The sequence below is a fragment of the Thunnus maccoyii genome, chromosome 14 (genome assembly GCF_910596095.1).
Source record: "Thunnus maccoyii chromosome 14, fThuMac1.1, whole genome shotgun sequence".
NCBI lineage: Eukaryota > Metazoa > Chordata > Actinopteri > Scombriformes > Scombridae > Thunnus > Thunnus maccoyii.
Window position 1 is genome coordinate 17,982,038 of NC_056546.1, and position 23,887 is coordinate 18,005,924.

Below are 23,887 nucleotides of genomic sequence, written 5' to 3' on the forward strand. Positions count from 1 at the left end.
GGGTAAAGTCACCGTGGTGAACAGAGGGCAGGTGTGCGGTGCAGGAAGGGCACTGACACAGGAGGATGTTTTGTCCCATAATGCAGGAATGTGCCTCCATCACAGACACTCGGCTAAAACTTCACTAGCTTCACTCTTTACTTCCTCTAACAGTAAAGTCTTTAACAAACAGACTGACCTTGGTCCATCTGTAACAGTCTGCTGAACAGTTAGAGGCAGATTGAGCTTCATATTTAATACTAAATAGGCATTTTACCCCCGGCAAAACCAAATTATAGTGTCAACTGGACTGTATTTCATTTCTTGACAGGAAAGCCTTAGATTTGCCCTCTGCAGTTGTATAGAAATACCAAAACAGAATTGTAGGAAGTAGGCTGATGTAATACGTTACTGTATAAGGGAAATGCAACATATTTAAGGCCTATTACCACACAGGAAGGACTTGTCGTCATTCCAAAAACATTGACTTTTCAGGTGTTCAGGCTGAATCACTTGTCCAGTAGATTCATTGGCACCAGTTCTTGTATTCCAGTTTATTTATGGTTATTGGAGGGAAGGGACATGAACATAGATTTAAATAGATGTCACTTCCAGGTGCTGTTCATTCATTTATTCATTCATTCATTTAATCTACCATCCACTAAACGGGTTGGCTCATGCTGTGAGAAAACAATGTGACTGCTGCTGAACACACACTGTAATTTATTATACAGGGGTTACAAGATAAATTTATTAGTTAGTTTATATGTAGCACTATAAAAACTGAACTGTTTAGTGGCTGAAGAGATATAAATAGAACTTTCAGAGTGAGGAAGTGGGATTTCCCATGAAAAGAATAAATAAACAAATAAAGCTACTCATCCAAGTTGAAACTGATGTGTGGTTATCAGACGAAGCTTACAATGTCTGAGCCTGATAATCAGACTCGACTGTCATTTCATTTCACTTCATTTTAATTAACTGTTTGAATATATGAATATAAAAAAAATTAGGGCTTCAACTTGCAGCTAGTACACAGACAAATGTCTCCACAGCAGTTCAGTTGTTTCTAGCATACCGCTGCCTTAAAATACAGACAGAGATGTGAGCCTTACAATTGCAGCAGTACGCTAGATATGAAATCAAATTTACACAAATCCTAACGGCTGTTAAACTCACCACTGCAAGTAAATTTCCAATGTGACTGTTGGTTTAATGAAATTAAATGCTAGGGGGTGGGTTCTTGTTCATGCCTGCATGGTGATATTCACAAATGTTGTCACAAATCCTGTGTATAGTCTATAATCAGAGTAATGGACATTTAGAATCAAGCTTTGTCTGACCGCAGACAATATAGTGTATTTAATTTTAACTGTTTGAGGCCAAGTTTCCAGAGGCTTTAAATAATAATGTAATTTGTAATTTTTTCAATCAGAATTTTGTTTTGTTCTCGTTTGTATTGCCTTTATCAGTTGGACTTGTTCCTTGTTTTGAAAGTCTGTTTTCTCACATAATAGTATACATATAGTCCTCAATCATTCCCCTTAACGTGCACAATGTGGGTTAATGTTAACCTTGCCCCGTCTCTGAACCCTCTGACCAATCCCTGATTACTTGACGTAAAGTGAAACCTGTGTGAACATTTACAAAAGACTAAAAGCCTTAAAGCTTGTTTCCTGGCATTCAACTTAGAATAGAGCAGATTGTCCCCTTCAGTTTAGCAAATGACCCCTGCTGGATGCAGAGCAGGCCTGTAGTGAGAGCTTAGGGCTTCACTCACCAAACCCAAAAAGAAACTGTGCCTCAAAGAGCTTCACATGCTTTCACATAAAATTGCATTGTAGCTCACCTTTGTGTCACTGAGAGATAGTGAGGTTTGAGGTGTCTTAGTGAATGTTTCAGGAATCCATTAAAATACGACTTAAATAGCACTGAACGGTTTAAGTCTTTCTACAGTAAAATGTAAACTTGAGGTTTCATGTTCAGCAATGACTGTTCACTCATATTAACAAATGTTTCCATTTAAATTAGCTTTTCTCTTGGTACATTTAGTCTTTCAGTGGTGAAGGAGTTCTGTTTTTCATATGTAATTTAGCCAAATTGCCACCTTCAGGCCTGTTTCAGTATCAAATCACAGATTCAATATTTGTGGCCGTGATGAGTTACAAAGAACGATGCTTGGAGGTTAAAATGGATACAAACCTTCATTATGGTTGATATTGTTCTTGTTTTTAGCATTTGATGTGGCAGTTTGATTACATTTAGATTTAACTTCGACTTTAACTTTATTGTCCTCGAGGGGTGAATTTGTCTTGCAGACAGGTAAAACTTAGAACTTGCTACAAGAGCAGCGCTCATATAGATTTAACTTCAGACTTAATATTTCTGGAAACAGGCTTGAAAAGTAGTTTTTCAAATGTTTTTTAAAGGTGCATGTTGAGCTGTTGTCTGTTCTTCTGGTGGTTTTCTTTAGGCCAGAGACTGAACTGGGCTAGCTTGTGCTTCGCTGTACTTTTCTAAAAAGTGCTTCATTGTCATCTTTAACAGATCTGCCGTCTCCAGAGGCACTTGTCTGCTGGGGAGCACCAGCAGGACCTGTTCCAGGACCTGCCAGCCATGTTTGTGTCCCAGCACTCTCAGCCGCCCACTCAGAGTCTGGTGGAGCTGATCCAGCTCTGTGGAGGGACGGTCTGCAAAACTGTGCGGCAGGCAGGGATCTGCATAGGGAAGTACAGCGGCAGGAGACCAGAGGGAAGCAGGATCCTGTCTGAGCAGTGGGTGCTTGGTAAGATATGTGCTGCTAATCTCTGTTAAATGTTACGTTCCTTCATCATGCCACTAACTGTTTCTCTCATTTCTTTGTGATTTTATTTCAGACAGTATTACACACCTGAAGCAGCTGTCATATGATAACTACGACTTGGAGTAAAAACTCCAGAATAGTTTCTGAGTTTAGTTTTTTAAATTTTATGCTGGACTCTGTCTAGTCATATCCCCTCTGTTTCTACCATGTAGTGTTCCTGTTGTATCATCTTGCTTTGGAAATGAGTTCACAGATTGTACTTAAATCTTCTCAAATATTCTGTTTGTCTGTGGTTGCTGTGGGAACCCATAACTTCTCAGGACCCTTAAGATGATGTAAACGGTGTAAGTTACTGTGAAACTGCATTGACTTTGAATGCATACTTCATGTCGATCCTTTATTCTTTACAGTTTTTTCATAAAGTAGCAACCACTACTGCATAACCTGTGTGTTTTTTTGTTTTTTGTTACAAGATGTGAGATTGAGCCTTTTAACTTTTAGCAATGTGACTTTTAAAATACCTGTTGAGCCATTTCAACACTCTAATGGTGACAATGTATTGTGTCTTTTAATGTTTTGTGATGTCATTGTTAATAAATACTTTTATTAAAATTGTTGATGTTCTGATGTTTTTTTTTGTAATTTCTGTCAAATGAAGACTGGTTTAAGAATCAAAGAGGTCATTTATGATAATGGAACAATTAACTGAAAATTTCTGGCATTTGCACTATTGAGAAATATGATTGATCAGCAGTTAACAACAGTATTCATGCTGCAGACGCCCTCTGGACCAAAAGGTATATACATATTTTTGTGTGATGTAATTAAATTGGGACGAGATTAATCCAACTGTGTCTGAAATTTTGCACAATCATTGGGTAATGAATGGACAATGTGGCACCCTCCTGAGTTTGATATTGAAAAGCATAAAACGTGGTGGTGAGACGCATCAATCTGTCAGACGTGTTGTCACAATCCACTCGGCAGTGTTTGAGATATCACCGCATGACAGATGACAAATGAACAAACTGATGCATCACAGCTTGTACTCACACTTGTCAGTCATGCTTAAGTATCAGACATGGAACATATCAAATACTACTCTGATGGAAACTTTAGATGTACTAAAATTTTACTTGAAATGTTAATTTATGTCATATATGCTGCTGTTTAGTTTTTCTGAAGAATTTAATATATGTAAGCTATATTGTATGATAGATTCATAAAGTATAACACACTGTTACAGTAAAATAAGGAACAAAGAAATGGGTTCTTACTAGATCTTAGTTGTAATCTTTACCTGTGTTCTCCTCTTTGCACCCTACTTTTGGAGCCACTTCATCAGTCCAAGCCCAGTAAAATAAAGATTCGTATCACTTTTTTACTCTAAGTCAGCACAATATGACTGATAGCATGCAGGGCTACACCCTCTGTTATCTTCCCACCCACAGCATGAACATAACTAGATCATATATAACTGTGTCTTCTTGAATTCCTTTTCATAAAATTATATAAAATGTGAATTAATAGTGTAATATGAATCTTATTGGAGCTTTAATCACCCATATTTGTATTTTTACATCTTTTAAGATCCCTTCCAGACATGTTTTGAGATGTATATAAAATACTCTTTGAAAACTTTGAATAATAATGTGTGTCTGATATGTTTTTTTTCACAAAAACGTTCAATTATCTTGTTAAAATCCTTGAAATTACATCTCTTCTCCTTCATTACAAATCCAGAATCTATAAATATGCAAATATTTATTCATTTCAGGAGTTTAACAGCTAGACACAAGATGTCTCCTACTTCACAAGTCAATTCTCAGCGTTTGTGCACAGGGGGCTTCAAGTTTCCACATCACACTTGTATAAGTTAAATATTGGACCAGGATTTGCTTCCAAAGTATTTTTGATGTCATAAATCCTGCTCATAGGCTTACCCCTTAAAATCAGATTTCAATGAGCACAGAAACTTTCCACTTTCAGCAGATGAATGTGAAAACAGCTTTCTAGTGTCAAACTTTGCACATACATTATTCCGCACAGTGAAGCTCAAACATCTGACTGAAAGAACAAGAAGAAACTCACTGCTCACCATTTTCCAAAGCATGCATGGAGTTATAATTTTTTTAAACGCAATTCTATTATTTTTATATGGTATGACATTTAAGTTTGCAAATATGTTTTTTGCAATGTAACTAAATATAAAACAGTCAATAGCTGCCTGGAAAGTAGGGAAACAACACTGAAGGATATGTAAACAGGGCTGAAGCCAGGAATTAAGAAATACTGAGGTATGGATTACTTCAGAGCAACCCCATCTCTCCAGCAAAAAATGTTCATTATTCATTATGTTCGTTATTTTATTGTTTTCTTTTCACATTATTTTTTTTCATTTAACAGTTAATTTTCTGTAAATTTTTACATCTACATGTTCGACTTAATGCTGTCTCAGATAAAGACGTACTAAATAATCCCTTTTATTACAATATATTAATGTATTTTTGTGGTTTAAACAGTAAAAATTTAGTGACAATGTCAAGAAAATATATATAATATTTTATATAATAATTTACGATACGGTCCTTTAATACAATAAACTATTGCCCATAGGCTGGTCTCTACTAGGTCACTCGACCAATCAGCTTCACGATGTTACTGTGCGTCATTACGTAGGGAGGCGTGTGTGACATTTGCTGCAAGAAGCTAATTTGTAAGCAGCTAGCCGGATAAAGAAGAGCAGCTAGGGAAGGATACTCATCATATTTTGCCTTATAACAACTGAACTAGCATTTGGCTTAGATTTATAATTCACCTACATTAAGGACGGCTGTCTTTTTTCAAATGTAGCGTTTTATTTGAGACCTTCTGTCCGGTTAAACACGTTAAATAGTAGGCTAACGGTTTCTCTAAACTTGAGGTCGTGTGCTAGTTTGCTGTTCCGGGATGTTATTAGAAAGCTGCATTTACTTCTGTTTTTTTGTGTAGTTGTATGAATGCATGTAAGAGCTTAAGCCGGCCTGGCTAACCGCGTTTTGCACACAAGGTTAAATTTAGCTTTAGCCAACTAGCTCCTCACTCTCCATCTGCAGCTGTCTTACTTTCTTATGCTGACTTGTCAGGGCAGGTGTGCTTTAAGTAGGCCAGGTGTGCTGTGGGATAGATAAGAGTGTAGTTCTTTGCAGTCCAGCTGTCCACCTCAGGGATTTGTGTAACTTTAGTGAGGTCAGAGGTGGGGAAAATGCTGCTCTCTCTGGTCGTGCACACTTACTCGCTGCGGTACTGGTTTCCAGCCACCATCATGCTGGGGACAGCTCCAGCTTACCTGCTGTCATGGGGGGCCTGGCGCTTACTTTCAACTGTTCTACCAGCGAAAGTGTATCACAAGCTGGACGACCGGCTGTACTGCATCTACCAGAGCATGGTCCTGTTCTTCTTCGAGAACTACACAGGAGTGGAGGTCAGTGATCCTGCAGCTACAGTATGAAATGATACATGTGTGATCTGTTGATGGTGAGGTCACGTGTGTGGTGTATTTTTATCTCACTAATGTCTAATAATAGAAATACAATTACACATGCATAAGTGAAAGCTGTGTTTAGTTGCTTTCAGGCTTTAAACTTGCAATTAATTTAAAATTTCACGGACACCTGCAGGTCAGTGTCCTTTTAGAGGTTTCTGTATGTTGAAAGTCTTGAAGGAGGGGTTCACAATTTTTCAATAGTCAGGTGCCCAAATGAACATTGAGATATGTTTTTCTTGTTGAAATCATTCTTCCTTTTCATAGAAGATCCCTTGATAATGCACTTACGTAGTAAGTAAGTGATAGGGGCCAAAATCCACAAGCCTCCCTCTGAAGATAATATGAAGCTTGAACCATCCAAATTAGTCAAATCAAGTAGATATCGCTCATTGTTAGTCTTTTTAGTGCCAAAGTCCCTCTTTTGTTATGCTTTCACTGCAGCTCAACAGGGAAACACAAAGAGGGAATTTAAAGATAAAAAGATAAATATGGCAGATATCCACTTGATATGACTAACTTAGCCAGCTGAAGCCTCATATAAGCCTCAGATACATTTTTAAATCGATTTTTGCACAAAATGACTATGTGGACACACTGTGGATTTTGTCCCACATCACTTAATTGAAAGCGCATTTGAAGGAGATCTTTTAATAGCCAGGATGAACAGGAGGCATGATTACAGTGAGGAAAACCTCTTTCAGTGTTCATATGAACCTAACCATTGTTTTAAGACAAACTTGAAAAATTGTGAACCTGTCCTTTAAGGCAACAAATGTAAAATGGAGACAGACACTGAGGCCAGTAAACAAGCCAGAATAGCCAGAAGCATGGCAAGAAAGTCTGCATTCTTTTTCTTCTCCATTAGTTGCCACACCTGCTGTACGTTAGGGTTGGTGTGCAGAAAAACAATAGCAATAGTGTTGTGGCCTGGTAAACCCTAGTCTGAGATATGATGTGGTTTGTGTAGTAAACTGTCTGAGCTTGCAGGCAGTTTACTACACAAACCACATCAGTAGATTAGAAGGGACTTTTTTTTTTTTGATAAATCCTCTTGGGTTTATTGAAATGCTGCAGTCTTTGCGGGTTTACTTTGTGTAAATGTGGGCAGAACCAGTCTGAACTGAACTCGATAAAAGCTTTGGGGTTTAATTGTAGAATAATTCTGCAAATGAATGACAGTCCAGGACATCTAACATCTTGCTGGGATCTGTAATGTTTTTTAATCTGCTCTTTCTCCTCTGTAGATTATCATATATGGAGATATACCAAAGAACAAAGAGAATGTGATCTACCTGTCCAATCATCAATGTACAGGTATTACATTTCATAAAACGTAGTGTAGAGCACAGTTTAAAGTAAAAATCTAATCTCTACTGATGATGTTCTCATAGCTGACTGGATAATTGCGGACATGCTGGCCATCAGACAGAGTGCGCTCGGTCACGTCAGATACGTCCTTAAAGATGGACTGAAGTGGCTCCCGCTATACGGATGGTATTTCTCTCAGGTAATGCAACTGTGTGAGTATTTGGATGTCATTTTGTAAATTACGGGTGTAAAGATGTAACTTTCAGTGAAATCCCAACCGCTGTTCTTATCCGATAATCTTTTTCTTTTAGCATGGAGGAATCTACGTGAAACGAAGTGCTAAGTTTAATGAAAAGACAATGAAGACGAAGCTCCTTTCTCAAACTCAGTCAGGAGCACCAGTAAGTCCGCTTTATTAATGTTTTATATTAGCCTCTGGACTACATGAATATTTTCTCTGTAAGTTGTCATATCTTTCCCCAAACACAAGAAGTTATATTTGAATGCATAAGGGAAGAAGGATTTTGGGCTGTAGTTTCAAAGCTTTTTTTCTATCATTACAAAACTTGTGTTAAACATTACTTCAGGTTTAGCTTAACCTACCTAATAGCAAGTGCGGTACACACAAAGGGACAGCGAATATCTTGAGTAGTTGAACCCAAACAAGGATGAAAACACACATTTTTGACAAAATAATAAGGTCAATGTCTACAGTTGCATATATAGTTGCAGTTTTTTGTAAATGTTGTTGGTTCCATTAGTGTGAATAATTAAATCAGATTTTTTTTTATGGTGAGGACTGCCAACATCTGTCCTCCAAAAATTCCTTTGTATCTTATTGTAATTAGTATGTTAACGTAAATGGTTTCTCACACGGAGTATTTTTCATCAACCAAACAACTGACGACGGCAGCACCAATGAGATGAAATGGATAATCTGATATTGGATCATGAAGGTCCTGTTGCAGTGTGTGTTATTGTGTTGAAAGGGCTGGTTTTAATCACTTTTTTGGATTAAACTGGGAGATTAGTGTTGTTCGCCTTGTATGTGCGTGTGTGTGCACATGTGCCTGCGTATTGGACAGAAATGGTCCCGGAGGCCTTAAGGTACACTATGAAAGCTCTGCAGTAATATTGGATCAAATGTGAAAGGGGTCGCTCGTAATGATCAACCCAAAGAGAGTTTTCACCTGACTCTACAGTTCCTCTTGGCTTTACAGAGCTTTACATCATCTTTCAGGTCAATGTTTTTACTTTAACTTTTTTGGTTCACTCATAGTGTTGCTTTTGGCAGGCTGCTGTTTTCAGTGAAAAGGTTCTGTTAAACCTACTGTACACTGCAACAACAAACAGACAAAGTTAGTATTAACATTTTCACCAATGACCCAGTTCAACTGAAATTCTTATCAACTCTAAAATAAATTGTTTAGATAAAACAGCAGTCATTTCTCTGTTTTATCCTGAAGGTATAATAGCGTTTATGAATTGCTGCAATGTTTCATCATTTGCAAATGTCAGGAGTTCCATATTGTAATTTTAAAAAAGCATTTATGCATTCGATATTTTGCACAGTATGAAAAAGAATGACTCCAAAATACACATATATGGCATCATAAAAGGCGGGGAGGGGTCCAATGTAAGACCTGAGGAGTAGGTTAAGTCTACCACAGACAGAGTTTTCAAAACAGCTGCAAGTCAAACTGATTTGAAAGAATCAAGTGATGAAAACCTTCCAAGTTCAACAGGGTGTCTGATTTCCATGTTTCTTGCTCAACAAATCCTGTAAATATTGGAAATTCTATTTTGGCCTGTGCAATAAGAACCAAAAGTTAAAAGGCTTTCATTTCACGTTTTTCTTCCCACAGATGTACCTTGTCATCTTTCCAGAAGGAACTCGGTATAATCCAGAGCTCAAGAATGTTATCGCTGACAGTCAGGCTTTTGCTACTAAAGAAGGTACTGGCCTGATAGCAGCCATTTACTGCTGTACTGCCGCATACTAATTCACATACACTGTCTGCTCAGTCTGTAAAACAGCTGACTAAGTTTTGTTGTGTGTGGTCACTCGTGAGCTTCTGTTTTACCAATGAGCATCACCCACACTGAGTGTGTTAGTGTTTCCAAAGTTAAGTTTTCAGTTTTAAATCCTGAATTTTTGGATTAATTTATTATAAAGTTCAATACTATATAGACATATATGTGACAAAGTGCAAATTGTATTAAATGAAAGTAAAATGTACTTTTTTGGCACAGCAGTTATATTGTTATTAGTCATTTGGACATTTTTGTTTATATCTTTTGTTGAAGAATTAATTAGTAGAGGTTTAAAAACATAAAATCTGCCGTATTAGTTTCTGTAGTCAGTGGATTACTGGTGCGGTGCCAAGAACTGGCCGGCTCCCATCCAGAACTGGTTATTCAATATTCCATCTGGTGCGGCTCAAAATTTTGAGGAATAAATTAATTTGGCGGTTACTTATAAGAGAGAATTCAATCTTCGCTCACAGTACCAACAATAATTAATTTGAAACATGAAGCTCGTTGTGTTATTGTTTTTTCTTCTGCATAATGGAAAATATGCACATTTACATAGTGCTTGTATTGAACTACAATATACTTTTCAATACGGTACTGAGATTTTACAGCTAACTACATTTGTTGCATCAACATGATTATTATGATGCTATTGTGTGTTATGGTGTTCAGGTCGGTTAGAGATTAAGCCTATCTCTGAACCACAGCTCTGAATATTACCTTCCCCCATTAATCCAAATAAACCGCTGTGGAGAGCAGACATGTGCACATGACATTATCTGCTATTAGTGAGGTATTAGTGAGCAGAGGAGGGTGCCACAGTGACAGAGAAACACACGCACTGTGCAGTAACTAACCCAAACACAAGCATTCACATAGAATACCCGTATTTTTAATTATATTTATTTATACAAAGTATTTTTGGGGCAATATTGCCTTGAAGTTAAATAAATAGTAAATGTGATTACATGGCCAGCATGATGGATCGATATTATAATTTTAAACACATCTATTGTTCAGGCTAATATGACAAACTTCACAGTCACACTAATGTTAATAAATGTACTACCTCTGTTACATCTTCTCTATAGGACTGGCTATTCTGAAGCACACTCTTACACCCAGAATGAAAGCCTCTCACATAGCCATCGAGTCCATGAGGGACCACCTTAACGCTGTGTATGACGTCACAGTCGCCTATGAAGGAACACTGAGTACCAAGGGTCAAAGAACACCAGCACCGTCGATGCCAGGTAGGCAGACATCTGAGGATGGCCTCCAGGGGCTCTACTGGAATATCTCTGCATGCTTTAATTACTGTTCAAAATGTATCTTATACTGGTCCTTTATGCAGCCCCTCAGTTCAGGCTCTGTCTGAAACAGGCTGTTTTAGCTCTTGTCCCTTTAAGGCCCCCCTCCCCGATGAGCCCACTCTGTTCTGATTGGTCAGCTCTTGGAAGCTGTCCCTCGGGAAACTTCCACTGGTTCTGAAGGCTACGTCAACAAACCATCAAACAAACCATAGTAGTAGGATTTCACTACTTTTTCTCGTTCTTTACTCAAAATGTCAACTTCTCAAATACATTCGTACATGGCTGAGGTGGAATATGAGAGTGGACAACACAAACAACACATGGAAAAACCTTAGCAACAACCTTAGCAACCAAGGCTACGGAACGGACAGTAATTTGTGGGCAAACGTGGAAAAAAACGTCGCAAACGAAGCATTCAGGGCAGGTTGAAGCCCTGGCTTTTGACTTGTAGGGAGTCTTTGTACATACGTTAACCTCAATTTTGATCATTTTTAACACAGATATCTGACATCATAACAGTATGTAAATAACAGAAAATCACAAAAAGCGTAATACGTTCCCTTTTAACTATTAATCTTAGAACAACTTCCTCCGTTAAACCTGGTCTTACAGTTCTGAATGGGCAAAAATTACTTATTTGTGCAGCTGGATTACATTTGGAAATGTTAGACTACATCTACAGGAGTCATTCAGGTGTAAATTGTGCTCGCTTATTGGTTTGTGCTTTTGAAAAATTGAACCTGATTACAGTGAATGAAATGAAAATGGTAATACATATAAACACCAGTTATCAGTGAAGAAAATGTGTTTTTAATTTGTTCATCACACAGATACAAATAGAATTTCAACACCAGCTATAAATGCAGTTGCTGTCAGACGCTAGCGACTGCCTCTGTTTTCTGTTAATCAGCGTGTCCGCACTGCTGTTGTATTATCAATTCTGCAACATTGTGTACACTCCCTCAGTGAGTAATCACATAGCAAACATTACCTTTACTTCCTGTAAACAGCGTGACTCCTTGTTTTGGTGTTTTTCATTCATCTGTGTTCCCGGTTGTTGGACAAACGCTGTTTGAATGTTTAAAAAAAACATCCCGTTTCTGTCAGGAATAAACATCGATGTGATTCGAGCAAACACGACGGGGAGAATAGAAAAGCATTCCTCTCATCACGCACTTCCTGGTCTCATGTGGTGAAGGTGACTCTAGTAATTTCACAAGGAGATGGAAATGACTCGTGGCTCTGTTCATACCACAGCTGCAACAGTTCCGTTCTTATTGATGTTCTTTCTGTTTCACATCTGACAAATCTTATATCTGTATGAACATCTCAACTTATTGTACTGTGATTTTTGCTACAGTATTTTTATTGTAGCGCATGTCACATGCTCTGACGTTCGGCACTTGCATGTATTTAAACACTCAAATTACAATTGTTGCAGTCAGTTGACTGGGATAAAAAATGTGTTTATATATTCACCCCTTAATTGTGAAGGCATAGTAGGAAATATAGATGCAGATTCCTTTACTTATTATTAGGCATGTTAACAATAAAAAGTCAGATAATCATTAAAAAATGGTGCGACATGAACACACATTTTTCCATAATTACAGAATAAACGATTTGCCTGTAATCACCACAGACTTCAAGGTATTTGAGCAAGAAATATAAAAAAACAATTTAAATTCTAATAAAATATTGCTTTCATTTAAATTTGCAGTGCTCTGACTCACTTTTAGTCGCTCTGGAAGGCATTCCTTGAAAACCCACAGTATATTCTATATCTACAAGGTTACACTGCACATGCCTCAGACATCTGCTGATTATTTTCTTGATAAATTGTTATATGAATATAAATTTCTCGGAGGCCACAGTGATGTCTTCAGTCTGCTTGCTTCCTTCTGTTTGACTAACAGTTCAAAACCTTTTTCCCTGTCATATACGACAAAGAATGACAGCAGATTGTCAGATTTGAGGAGCTGTAACCAGAAAATGTTGTGCATTTTTGCTTGAAAAATTATTCTTTGATTATAAAAATAGTTGCTGATTATTTTTCTGCTGATCGACTAATAGATTAATCAATTAATTGTTGCTGTTATAACTCACCTCGTCCTCTACATGATCTGAATCACTATTAATGGGAATTAACCAATAATCAGTCTTCCTTAATAGGGACCACCACTCAATTTAAAATTCAAACCTGTCATTTCTGTGACTGAAAGAGGTTTAACTAGACTGTCTTGGTCATTTTTTTGGCATTAGACGGATCCCTGTAGATTCTGGGAGCTACAGCTGTAACTTCTGAATGAGCGCCTGCAGATGGCTTTGCAGACTTTATACATATTTTATTTTTTTTTTCACATCCAGGGCAGAGGTTTGAAAATTCTGATCCAGTATTGTAATATCATTCACACAGCCTCAAACTACTTGTATAATTAAAGTCCCCTGTGTGATTTTCCCCCCGCAGGGTTAACTTTTTTTAGATTGTACAGGTGTCTGTAATAATCCAGGACCCAGTGTAATATCTTGTAAATAGGAAATGTTCTTGCACTTTCCCAAAACGTCTCTCGGTGGAAAATAATTATGTTACACATTGTTGCCAGTTTGAGCCTACGAAATTGGAAAATTGGGAGAAAACACAACTCTGTTTTGTAAAAGGGAAATGTCGAGTCATGTGAAATCAATTCTGAACATGATGAAATGCAGAAGCATCTGCATTCAGGTTGGATTACTATATTTACTATAATAGGTAATTTGATATAAATTGTCAGATTCACACTATTTTCTAAGAATGCGGATGTCCTGAGAAAATTGAAAAAAAAAAAAAATCCCTGCACATAGTTTCATTTTTACTTCTCTAAACATAATGGAACAGATTTTATTATAGATTCATGACATCAAGCAAATTAAAAACTTAATTAAAAGGCTTCCTGGTGTAGAGAATTAAATACTTTGGATCACAAGTTGCCTTCCATCAAGTAACTTTCCTAATTTCTATTCCCAGATGCTTTTCTAGAGTTTATTACAGGCATTTAGATCTTTTTTTTTTTCTCTTCATCTGTTCCTGAGTGTTTTTTTTGGGTTATTGTTCTGCTTTAAATATGTGACCTGCTGTGGAGGCTCAGCTTTCCTTCAAGAGGTTCAGCTTTGATTTATTAGACGCTTTACGGATCTTATGATTTCATGATGCCAAGCACACGTTCAGCGTGCTCAGCAACCCGAAAACAACCCTTTAACTCCTTCATAAGTGAGGAAGGAAGGTAGTTTTCTTTCCTCTAAGAACGGCTGTTTTTCAGGTGTACTCTGGCAAAAATAAATCCTGTGTTTGTGTCTCTCCTCGTTAACCTCCTTTCATTGACTTGTCTGTGTTTATTAAACTGCCACACATTGTTTTGAAGGTTAGATTAAATGTGTGCGGCAGCTGATGGAGGTGCTTTCTCCACCAGTGAAGCAATCTTTTGCTGCTGACTTCGATCAGGTTTCCTCTTTTGGCCGCAGCACCAGGTTTCCTGATAATATTGCATGTTGTGGAAACAGGAACTTGAAGGTCTCTGGGGATACACGTGTAGCCTTGAGCGTTCACACTTGATTACAATTTTATATCTGACCTTCTCAGACACTTTGGTTTTCTGTCTTGGCTTCATGCTCTGACACTTAGGTTTGGCTTGAGACTCGACTTGTCACATTATAGCTGATTTACTATAGGAAAATATATGTGTTGTTGTTGAAACTGATTTAGTTTTTATCTCACTAGAAAAACAGAAAATATTCAAGTGAATGTTTGAATATTAATTTAATTTAATTTATTATTGACCCAATTTCATTGTCAGTTTTACTGTAATCCAATTGTGTTTGTCCCAGTTTGAGAACCAGTTATGTAACTGTGGTGCTCCGGTGTCGCCAACAAGCTGCTGAACCTTACTGCTCTGTGCTTTACTGCATCAAAGGGCCTTGGCATCGCAGCGTCACAGCAGCCCCACTCTATCAATATCACCTCATGTTGATTTTAAGTGCTTACTGTACGTGCCGTTTTGCTGAAAGGCTCTTCCTGTTTTTGTTTAGTCTCTTTATTTTTTTGTGTTTGACAGAATTCCTGTGCAAAGAATGTCCCAGAGTCCACATACACTTCGAACGTGTGGACATAAAGGAAATTCCTCCAGAGCCAGTGTTTTTCCGAAGGTGGCTGCATGAGCGGTTCGAAATCAAGGACCGGTAAGTGTGCGTGGGTGGAACTATTAATCATATCGAAACAGTGTGTGTTCCGATCAATAAGCAAACTGTAGTGAGGTTTTTGATGTTTTGCTTCCACACGGCACCAGTTTATCACTGATATGCATCTTGGCTTCTGTATGACCCTTAAGACCTGAAAATAACACAGTACTCTGACTTATTGTGCAACTCTGACTGTTAATGTTCCCCTTTTGTATAAATCTGTGCTTCCTAAATCGGAGGGTTGTAGAGCCATTGCAGGGGGGGGGGGGCTGCACATAACTGGAGAGGATTAACGTGATTCATATGAGAACCATAACCATCAAAAGTGCTCAGAGTCAGAATTCAGGATAGTAAGATTTAAGTCGGTCTGTTTTTGGCAGTTTAACAACAGCAACTGGTGAGTGAAAAATGAAGGTCATGTTCTGGATATTGTTATTTTAGTAAAATTCAAGTTGGCTCATTTTGTTTCCCCGATATAATAATAATAATAATACTTCAAACTTATATAAGGCTTTTCAGGATACTCAAAGACGCTTTACAAAGGAAACAACAAAACAAAAAGAAATAAAGTCCTTGAGTAAAGTGAACGTGTCGGTTTGTTAGAGATTATAAGCAGTTTTGAAGAGGTGTGTTTTTGAGGGATTGCCTGAAAGTTGAGAGTGAGAAAGAGTCTCGGATGTTTTGAGGGAGCGAGTTCCAGAGGGTGGGAGCGGCAGTAGAGAAGGCCCTGTCCCCCCCAGGTCTGGTGCTTAGTCCTGATGGTGGGGGGTGGGGGTTGGCAGGAGGTTGGCGTCAGCAGACCGGAGGGTACAGGTGGGAGTGTGCCAGTGAAGGAGCTCATTAAGGTAGAGGGGAGCCAGGTTGTGGAGGGCTTTATAGGTGATGAGCAGGAGTTTGAAGTGGATTCACTGGGATGGGGAGCCAGTAGAGGTTCTGAAGGACAGGGGAGATGTGGGTGAGCAGACGCGCAGCTGAATTCTGGATATATTGGAGTTTATTGAGGATTTTGGAGGAAGCACTGTACAGGATACTATTGAAATAGTCCAGTCTGGAAGTGATGAACGCGTGGATGAGAGTTTTTGCAGCTGAGAATGAGAAGGATGGACGGAGACGGGTGATGTTTTTGAGGTGAAAAAAGGCTGTTTTGGTGATGTGATTGACATGTTGATGAAAGGACAGGGTTTGGTCAAAGATAATGCCGAGATTGTGGATGCGGGGGGAGGTGAGCACAGTGGAGCCGTCAGTGGTGAGGGAGAAGTTGTGGGTGGATCAATATTGTTGTTAACAATTAAATCAATTTACAGGGAGTCATTAATGTTTTTTCCTTTACTTCCAAAGGTGGAGGTTGACAGGTAAAGTCACTGGTGTAGACCATGAGACTTACAGATGTGTTTAGAGTTGCACCGATTAGTCAATTAATCAATTAGTCCATCGTCAGAATATCAGCAACTATTTTGATAATCGATCGATCGTTTCTGTTGTTTTTCAAGCAAAAATGCTAAATATTTGATGGTTGTCGCTTCTCAAATGTGAAGATTTTATGTTTTTCCTTTTCATCTGTGACAGTTGAATTGATATTGAATATCTTAACATTTTAGGTTGTTAGTCAGATAAAATAAGCAATTTGAAGACATCATCAATTTGTCTTCAAATTGCCATTTCTTCACTATTTTTTAACATTTCATAGACTGAACAACTAATTGTCTAATCTAGGTAATAATTAGCAAATTAATTGATAGTGAAAATAATCGTTAATTGCAGCCCCAAAGGTTTGTTAAGTGAATTAATAGCTGTTTAGAATATATTCAGAATAGAAAGGAGTAATCTATTAAGCCCAGCACCGACGCCACCGAAAGCCCTGATGTGATTTGAGTGCAGTTTTTGTGCTGGAACTGCAGCACAAAACAGATTGTTTTTCAATGCTTTGTTTCACTTTGCAGTTTCTTTTTTAATCCTTGTGCATTTGCAAAATCAGCTCAATCCCTAAGAGAGTAATCTGTCTTTTCAAAGGCTGCTGACGGACTTTTACGAGTCAGACGACGCAGACAAACTATGCAGTTTCCCCGGGGAGGCCAGACATTCTCCACTGAGCCTCTCAAAAACCCTCCCGTCAGTGATGATCCTGGGGGGACTGACACTGCCATTACTGCTGACTGAGAGCGGCAGGAAACTGTATGTGAGAACCTGGGTGTACGGGACACTTCTCGGATGGCTGTGGGTGAATTTTTCCCCTTAACAACCAGAGCGGAGGCTGCCACGATGAGACGCATAAAAGACACGGTGTTGCCATTTTTTCCTGCATCACAACACAAGGTGTGTTCCAGATGCAGAACAGTATCAGAGATTTATCCCACATGTCTGGCTCACTGTTGACCTTGAGCTGAAAGCTGAACAGAGAGACAGAGAAATGTTAAGCTTTTTGTGCTACTTGTTCCCTCGCGTTATTTGCAACTGCAGCCTGAAATGATGAAAAAAAGATGGATTTGTTGAAAAGTATTAGAATCCTCAGAAAAATCCCCTGATCTCTACCATAAGATAAAAATAGCTACGAACCCCGCCCCTGCTCATCTGACCTAGCCGAATTTGTATTCTTGCATGCTCACTTTTCCATCAAACATTGGCCAGTTCTAAAGCTCTTATATGACATTTGTATTTGAGCACACGAGTGTGCGGAGTTCTCTGAAAAAAGATAATAAGATGCAGATCACCTGCTTATTGTGGGTCATTAATTATTTAAGTGCACTGACTCATCGATATTGGTTGTAATGTCGTTGGTTATTTATGCCAAGTCCCATGTCAGAAGGATAATGCACTTTGCTTGTTTAAAGGCCCTGCACACACACACACACACACACACACACACAGGTGTTTTCACTTGTTGTGCCTTGATGGGACCTCCTCTCAGGACTGTGTGGGCGTGTACAAAAAGCGCTTGATTGACGTCTCCCTCGCTCGCCTGCTAACTTTGCTGTCACCCTTTAATCATTCTTATCGGTACATCCGAGAGTGACCTCACGTAATTCCCAGGATAGCACTGCCCAACTGTAACCTGAGCGGACATCTAATGAGCCAGAACACCTGGAAACACTTGTGCGTGTGTGCAGGACCTTTTTAAAGTGATGTTTTACATTAGTAGAACATAATTAAAAGCATCCATCTCCTAAAGGCGTTCATTAACATGACACCAGCTGCACTGTTTACCATAAATATTAAGAAATCACTTTGTTTTATATAGATAATGAATGTAGCCATAGAAAAATGCTTATTTATGCATATATGATAGAGTAAATGTTTTTTATTTCTTGAAGACCCAATAACTAGCATTTATTAATATAAATATTGGTAATGCTTTATTTTACAGGTCCCTTAAGTTTATGATTAGTAAGTTATTTGCAGGTATTTAACAGTGAATTTTTAGGACATTTAGGACAACAGTTACACAGCGGCTACTTTTAGCAGTGTGTAGTTTTGTGTATCAAATGATATATTTGCTTTTTTTTCAATCATTTCCTACATGTAGCTGCTGTGTAACTGTTCATTCTTAGGACATTTCTTTGAAAGTGTTGTGTAACTTGGTAGTAAACGATAAATGTGCTCATTATGAAGTTTTTAAGAAACAACCTATAATATGTTGATATATTGTTTGACACACTGAACTGCACACTGAAAACTCTGTTTTCTGTCAAAGAATTGTTAGGAATCAAATTTATTAAGATTTTTTTCAAATTAACAACTATGTATGAACCCCAATATAATATATAATTTGCACTTAACAACTAAACCAACTTAACACTTTTCTCTTTTTCTCTTGTAATTTGTACCAAATGCATCACCTTCTCTGTAAAATGCCTTAAATATAAACCATTAAATACCTGCAAATCAATTAGAAAATTTCCAGTAAATTGGTGTAAAATTAAAGGACCAGTAAACTAAAGTGTTACCTAAATATCTTTAAATATATATATATATATATATATATATATATATATAAGATTGTCTTTATAACTGAACTCTGAGCTCATGTGGAGGAATGCATGTGAAAAATGAAAATGTTCTACTAAAGTGAAATATGGCTTTAACCTTAAAATGTCAATCATTGCCAAAACCTGGTGTGTTTGCCCCGATACAGCAAGTGTTGAGTTGAGCAATACTTTTTTAAAATGACAGCAAAAACACTTCATGTATTTTGTGTTTGTTTTTTTTCTTTTTGGCTTAAATGCATTATAATTTGATTTTTATAATGGTTTCTGTGTTTGGAGATCTTCACAGTTCCAGAAACTTTTTATATACATTTGTTACTTTGAATACCATGTTACAGATCACAAAAAAAGTATCTACCAAGCAAAAAGCCATGATAACAGTATATCACAGGTTCCTGTGCACTCAAAGCCATTTGTATATACATCACTGTATTGTGAAATGCACTGTATGTCTGTTGTTGTTGTTTACTGTATTGAAAACCATTGCATTTTCCACGAGTCACTTTACATATTTGCTGTCTCGTCCTCCTGTAGAGTTAGTCTGAGATATGTTTTCCTCATGTGGATGTTTGAGTAAATCTCATGGTTTTTACATGTCGCTCCAATACCTCACTTGAATAATCCTTCCTTGTTCTTAAATGACCCTTGTCAGCTATTTTATAGTCATTTTTATCCTGACAAGATCAGACTGTAACTCATCAGGAAACTCTCTGTAGACAGTATTTAAATGCCAACTGTTTCTGGAAATGTGTGCCTTCTCTTTTGGAGGAGTTGGTCCTCAAGTCCTCAGCCCACACCCAGAGGGCCACAGTGGCTCATTCCACCCGGTGACTGCATGGAGGCGCTCTGCTAGAGCGGCTGCTCTCTGCAGCATGTGGTCACAATGTCTACAGTTCATAGTGGCTTATTTTGCTCTGAAAATGCATTGATTTACACTTTTTGAGGACTATTAATAAATGATAATAATGTGTAAAGTTCTGGAAATGGGGATTAGAGTGAAATAAAGTGGTTTTCTTTGGGGAAAGTCAAGTTTTCTCTTTGCTATCTTACTGTGCTGAACACACAAACCCATGTTGTACCCATGCAGAGATACAGGAGCATTTAAAACAAAGTCACGTTTACAGAGTTAAATATTCACACACACGATTCCAGTTTTTGTAACTTTTCCATCCAATCAAATGAAAGAAAATTGAAAACAAAATATAGATGCCGTGCACATAATTTCATGTTTCCTTGTAGTTTATACTGAACGTATTTTTTATGTTTGTAAAATTCATGATCTGGGCTACCATTTAAAATGAAGTAGTGCTGAAACAATTTGAGTTGATTTGCTGCTTTTGTTTCATATTTTAAATATTGGAATATCAGGATTTGTTGAAAAGACAAAAACAAGCAACTTAAAGATATCACTCTGGGAAAGTGATATTTTCTAGTCATTATAGTTCTGTTTCAAAAGTTAAATTTTTCCAGATTTATCAATAATGGAAATAATTTTTTGTTGCAGCTCTAAAATGAGTTCTTGTGGATCTGAAGACTTGAGCTGCAAGAGGGACAGGTTCGGTTTAATAACTTAAAATAAAACAAAACTGATGTCTGATGTTCAAAATGTTTATAAAGGTGATCACAATCATGTCTGCATGTGGGCAAATGAATTTGGTGCAGAGGGTGATCATAACTCTCCAAGATTAATACTGGTAATTGATTCCAAAGGTTAATACAAAAATTAATGAGAAATAGACTCAGTCTCCTATGGAGAAAAGGAGATAATTTTTTATCTTGTGTGCACAAAATAATTTACTATAAATTCATATGTGTGAACAATTTAACCCTTTATTAATGACTTATAATCATTTATAACTGCAGGCCAGATGACTCATCAGTGACTGTGACTATTAAGCAATTATTTACCATTTACAACATCCAAGAACTTATTAAATCTTCTTTTGGGTGAAACCACAAGACAAAAAGGCAAAATAGCACATTGAATGTTTCAGAAGGATAATATAAAACAAATGTAATAGTACAGGTCTAGTATCACCACAAACAACAATTATATAGGGTTTTTTCAGAGTTTTTTGAAAAGGCTGCAAAATGCTGAGACTGCATTTACAATGTATAGACTTTGTGTTTGCCCTTGAACAAATCACCAAGTAAACCATCAGGATGTATTTTTACAGAAGGATCTTGTATTAATTAATTGTCACGATTATATCGATGTAAATTTTTAACAACAATATCTTTAAAAAACAGGAAAAAACTGTCCAAATTAATATAAATATTCATTATAATGATCGGAAAGTTTACTTTCCCACTTTATCGAAGGTCAGTGAACATCACATGCACCATATGGCGCATGCGTATTAGAGTTGTGACCAGTAACACGGAAGTGTAGATTGGTGGTAGCAAGTGCCGCTCGCTGTTCCCTTGTCACTTGTTTTGAGTCAAGGTATGTAAGAATAATGACTAGATAACAAATCGTACAACACATGAAGTTAACCCTTATGGTTAATATGTGTGTGTTGAGCTGTTTCTTCACATTTTAATCATTAAAGGGCTCACAGCGACATCTAGTGGCCTGTCAGGCTTGTTGGCGCAAACAAACGTGATTTTTTTGTGCGAGTTGAAAGGGGACATTTTTAATGCGACAAAGACTAAACCTCTCACAACTCAAATACTCATAATTCAGCACTTTCATCTGTTATTTTATAAACATATAAGTGTGTGTGTTTAGCTGGGTGCTGAGACAAAAAAAAGAAACCTGCTCAAATATGTTTCTCTACCTGTGGGCTCATGCGTTTTATCAAGAATTAAAGGACAGGTTCACAAATTTTCAAGTCTGTCTGAAAATAACAGTCAGGCGCCCAAATGTACATTGAAACATGTTTTTTTTCTTGCCATAATTATTCCTCCTGTTTATGCTGGCCATTGGAATATCCCTTCATAATGCACTATAAAAAAAAAAGTTTTACTATTTAATTTGGCTCCTGTGTTTTGTACATGTTGTTTTTCATCTTTGTGAAAAGGTTAGACGGTCATCACTGACATCTACAGGACAACAGCATACCTTTTTTTTTTTTATTTATGAGACTTTACTATTTAAGTTTCAGATATATTAAACATCCTTAATAAAGTTCAAAGCTAATAACCATGATGCTACATTACAGGATAGATTAGCTTTAAATGTTCCCTGTGCCAACTCTGAACTGGCAAACACTAGGGCTTGAAGAAGTACTCAGATACTTAAGTAAAAGTAGCATTACCACAATGTACCAAACACACCTGACACTCTGTGCTGTGTTTCTGCTCTCAGCTCTGTGATGGACGTTGACTGGATTGGGTTTAGCTATGCAGCAGCCATTGCCCTCGGAGGATTTATGGGATACAAGAGAAGAGGTAGAAGTATCCCCTTTTATTCGGGTAGTCACATGAATAATTAGTCAGCAAACTATTCATCCTGATCATCAACATCTTTTTGTGTCTCTGACTTCTTCTAGGAAGTGTGATGTCCCTGATGGCTGGCTTAGTTTTTGGTGGATTATCTGCTTATGGTGCCTACAACCTCTGTCATGACCCGCGTGACATCAAGGTCTCGTTGCGTGAGTATGACTCATATTGTCCTGAGCAGCAGTTGATAATAAATATCAGTCAGTGAATTGGTTAAAACACGTGATGCTGTTTTTCTTTGTTTCAGTTGCCTCGGGAGTCCTTTCAGTCGTGATGGGAATGAGATACAAGAAATCTGGGAAATTAATGCCGGCTGGCATTATGTCGGGGCTCAGGTCAGAATCTAATTCAGAAATTTGCAAACTTGTGAAATGATTAAACAGGTAATCATACATATGTCAGTTTAATTAACATTTTATGATTTGCTGTCTCCTTACAGTTTGTTGATGGTGTTCCGACTTTTACTCCTGATCATGATGTGACTGAAGAAGCACTAAGCAGAGTGAGGACACCCGGCCTCTCAAGTAACCAGCCATCCCCAGTTAGCATGCTAACTCCAGTCTGCTGTTTTGTCTGGTAACTTGCTTTTCATGTTATTGAAACATTGCACAAGCTACAGATTTAAAATGAACTGGCAAACGCCTTGCAGTAAATCGTTTCTTTTTTGTTTACAGCCTTGTGCATAAATATAGATCTCACAATTTGACATTCATTTTTGTATTGTGTTATTACCACAGATGTATTCATTCATATTATTGACTAGCAGCAAAGCAGCAGATAAACTTTGTGAGGGCTATTGTATAGGGCTGCAACTAACTATTATTTTCATTATCAGTAAATCGATCAAAGGTTTTGTCAATAAAATCTCAGAAAATAGCAAAAAATGCTTTCCTAGAGCTAAAGGGGTGTCTTCATATGTCTTGTCAGTCCAAAACTCAAAGATATTCAGTTTGCTATCATGTATGACAAAGAACAGCATGAAATAATGAGTACTCGATTATCAAAATAGTTGACAATTAATTTTCTGTCATTTAACTAATCGTTGCAGCTCCACTATTTTTTCTTAGTAGTGGGTTTACAACTGTACACACATCAAGATTTTTAAGATGAAATGTTCAGTTTGTTGTAAAAAGGGAAGAAGTTTAAAGAATGAACAGCTCACATGCCAAGATGTCTTTATGGAAAAAATAATTAAAGTGAACGTGATTAAAGTCTTTTTGATTTTTGTAATAAATAACAAAACCAAATAAATAGATGTGATTCTCAAAGTAAATCTTGTATTTTTTGT

At 37.4% G+C, this 23,887-nt stretch overlaps 3 protein-coding genes across 7 annotated transcripts in view; all 3 read left to right on the plus strand.

Annotated features, from left to right (window-relative positions):
• mcph1 (microcephalin 1) overlaps positions 1–3,406 on the plus strand; it is a 37,063-nt gene extending 33,657 nt beyond the window's left edge. For 2 of the 3 annotated variants that reach the window (XM_042433133.1, XM_042433134.1), the window contains exons 14-15: positions 2,527–2,764; positions 2,856–3,406. In XM_042433133.1, the coding sequence (XP_042289067.1) occupies positions 2,527–2,764; positions 2,856–2,908 (291 nt within the window). In that variant the 3' untranslated portion in view covers positions 2,909–3,406. Of the gene's footprint in view, position 1; positions 221–2,526; positions 2,765–2,855 lie in introns of those variants that run through there. The other variant, XM_042433135.1, reaches the window with a different exon arrangement.
• A 2,051-nt stretch (positions 3,407–5,457) lies between these two features.
• agpat5 (1-acylglycerol-3-phosphate O-acyltransferase 5 (lysophosphatidic acid acyltransferase, epsilon)) lies at positions 5,458–20,184 on the plus strand. Its single transcript, XM_042433175.1, has 8 exons — positions 5,458–6,245; positions 7,553–7,622; positions 7,700–7,815; positions 7,928–8,017; positions 9,482–9,572; positions 10,742–10,903; positions 15,052–15,175; positions 17,186–20,184. Exons 1-8 carry the CDS (start codon positions 6,027–6,029, stop codon positions 17,409–17,411), a joined length of 1,098 nt encoding a protein of 365 aa, XP_042289109.1. The 5' UTR covers positions 5,458–6,026; the 3' UTR covers positions 17,412–20,184.
• A 1,326-nt stretch (positions 20,185–21,510) lies between these two features.
• tmem14a (transmembrane protein 14A) overlaps positions 21,511–23,887 on the plus strand; it is a 3,043-nt gene continuing 666 nt past the window's right edge. For 2 of the 3 annotated variants that reach the window (XR_006099899.1, XR_006099898.1), the window contains exons 1-5: positions 21,511–21,601; positions 22,466–22,548; positions 22,650–22,751; positions 22,847–22,934; positions 23,039–23,175. Coding sequence is in view for 1 of the 3 variants with exons in the window: in XM_042433206.1 (XP_042289140.1) it covers positions 22,473–22,548; positions 22,650–22,751; positions 22,847–22,934; positions 23,039–23,081 (309 nt within the window). In the remaining 2 variants the exon portion in view is untranslated. Of the gene's footprint in view, positions 21,602–22,465; positions 22,549–22,649; positions 22,752–22,846; positions 22,935–23,038; positions 23,873–23,887 lie in introns of those variants that run through there. The other variant, XM_042433206.1, reaches the window with a different exon arrangement.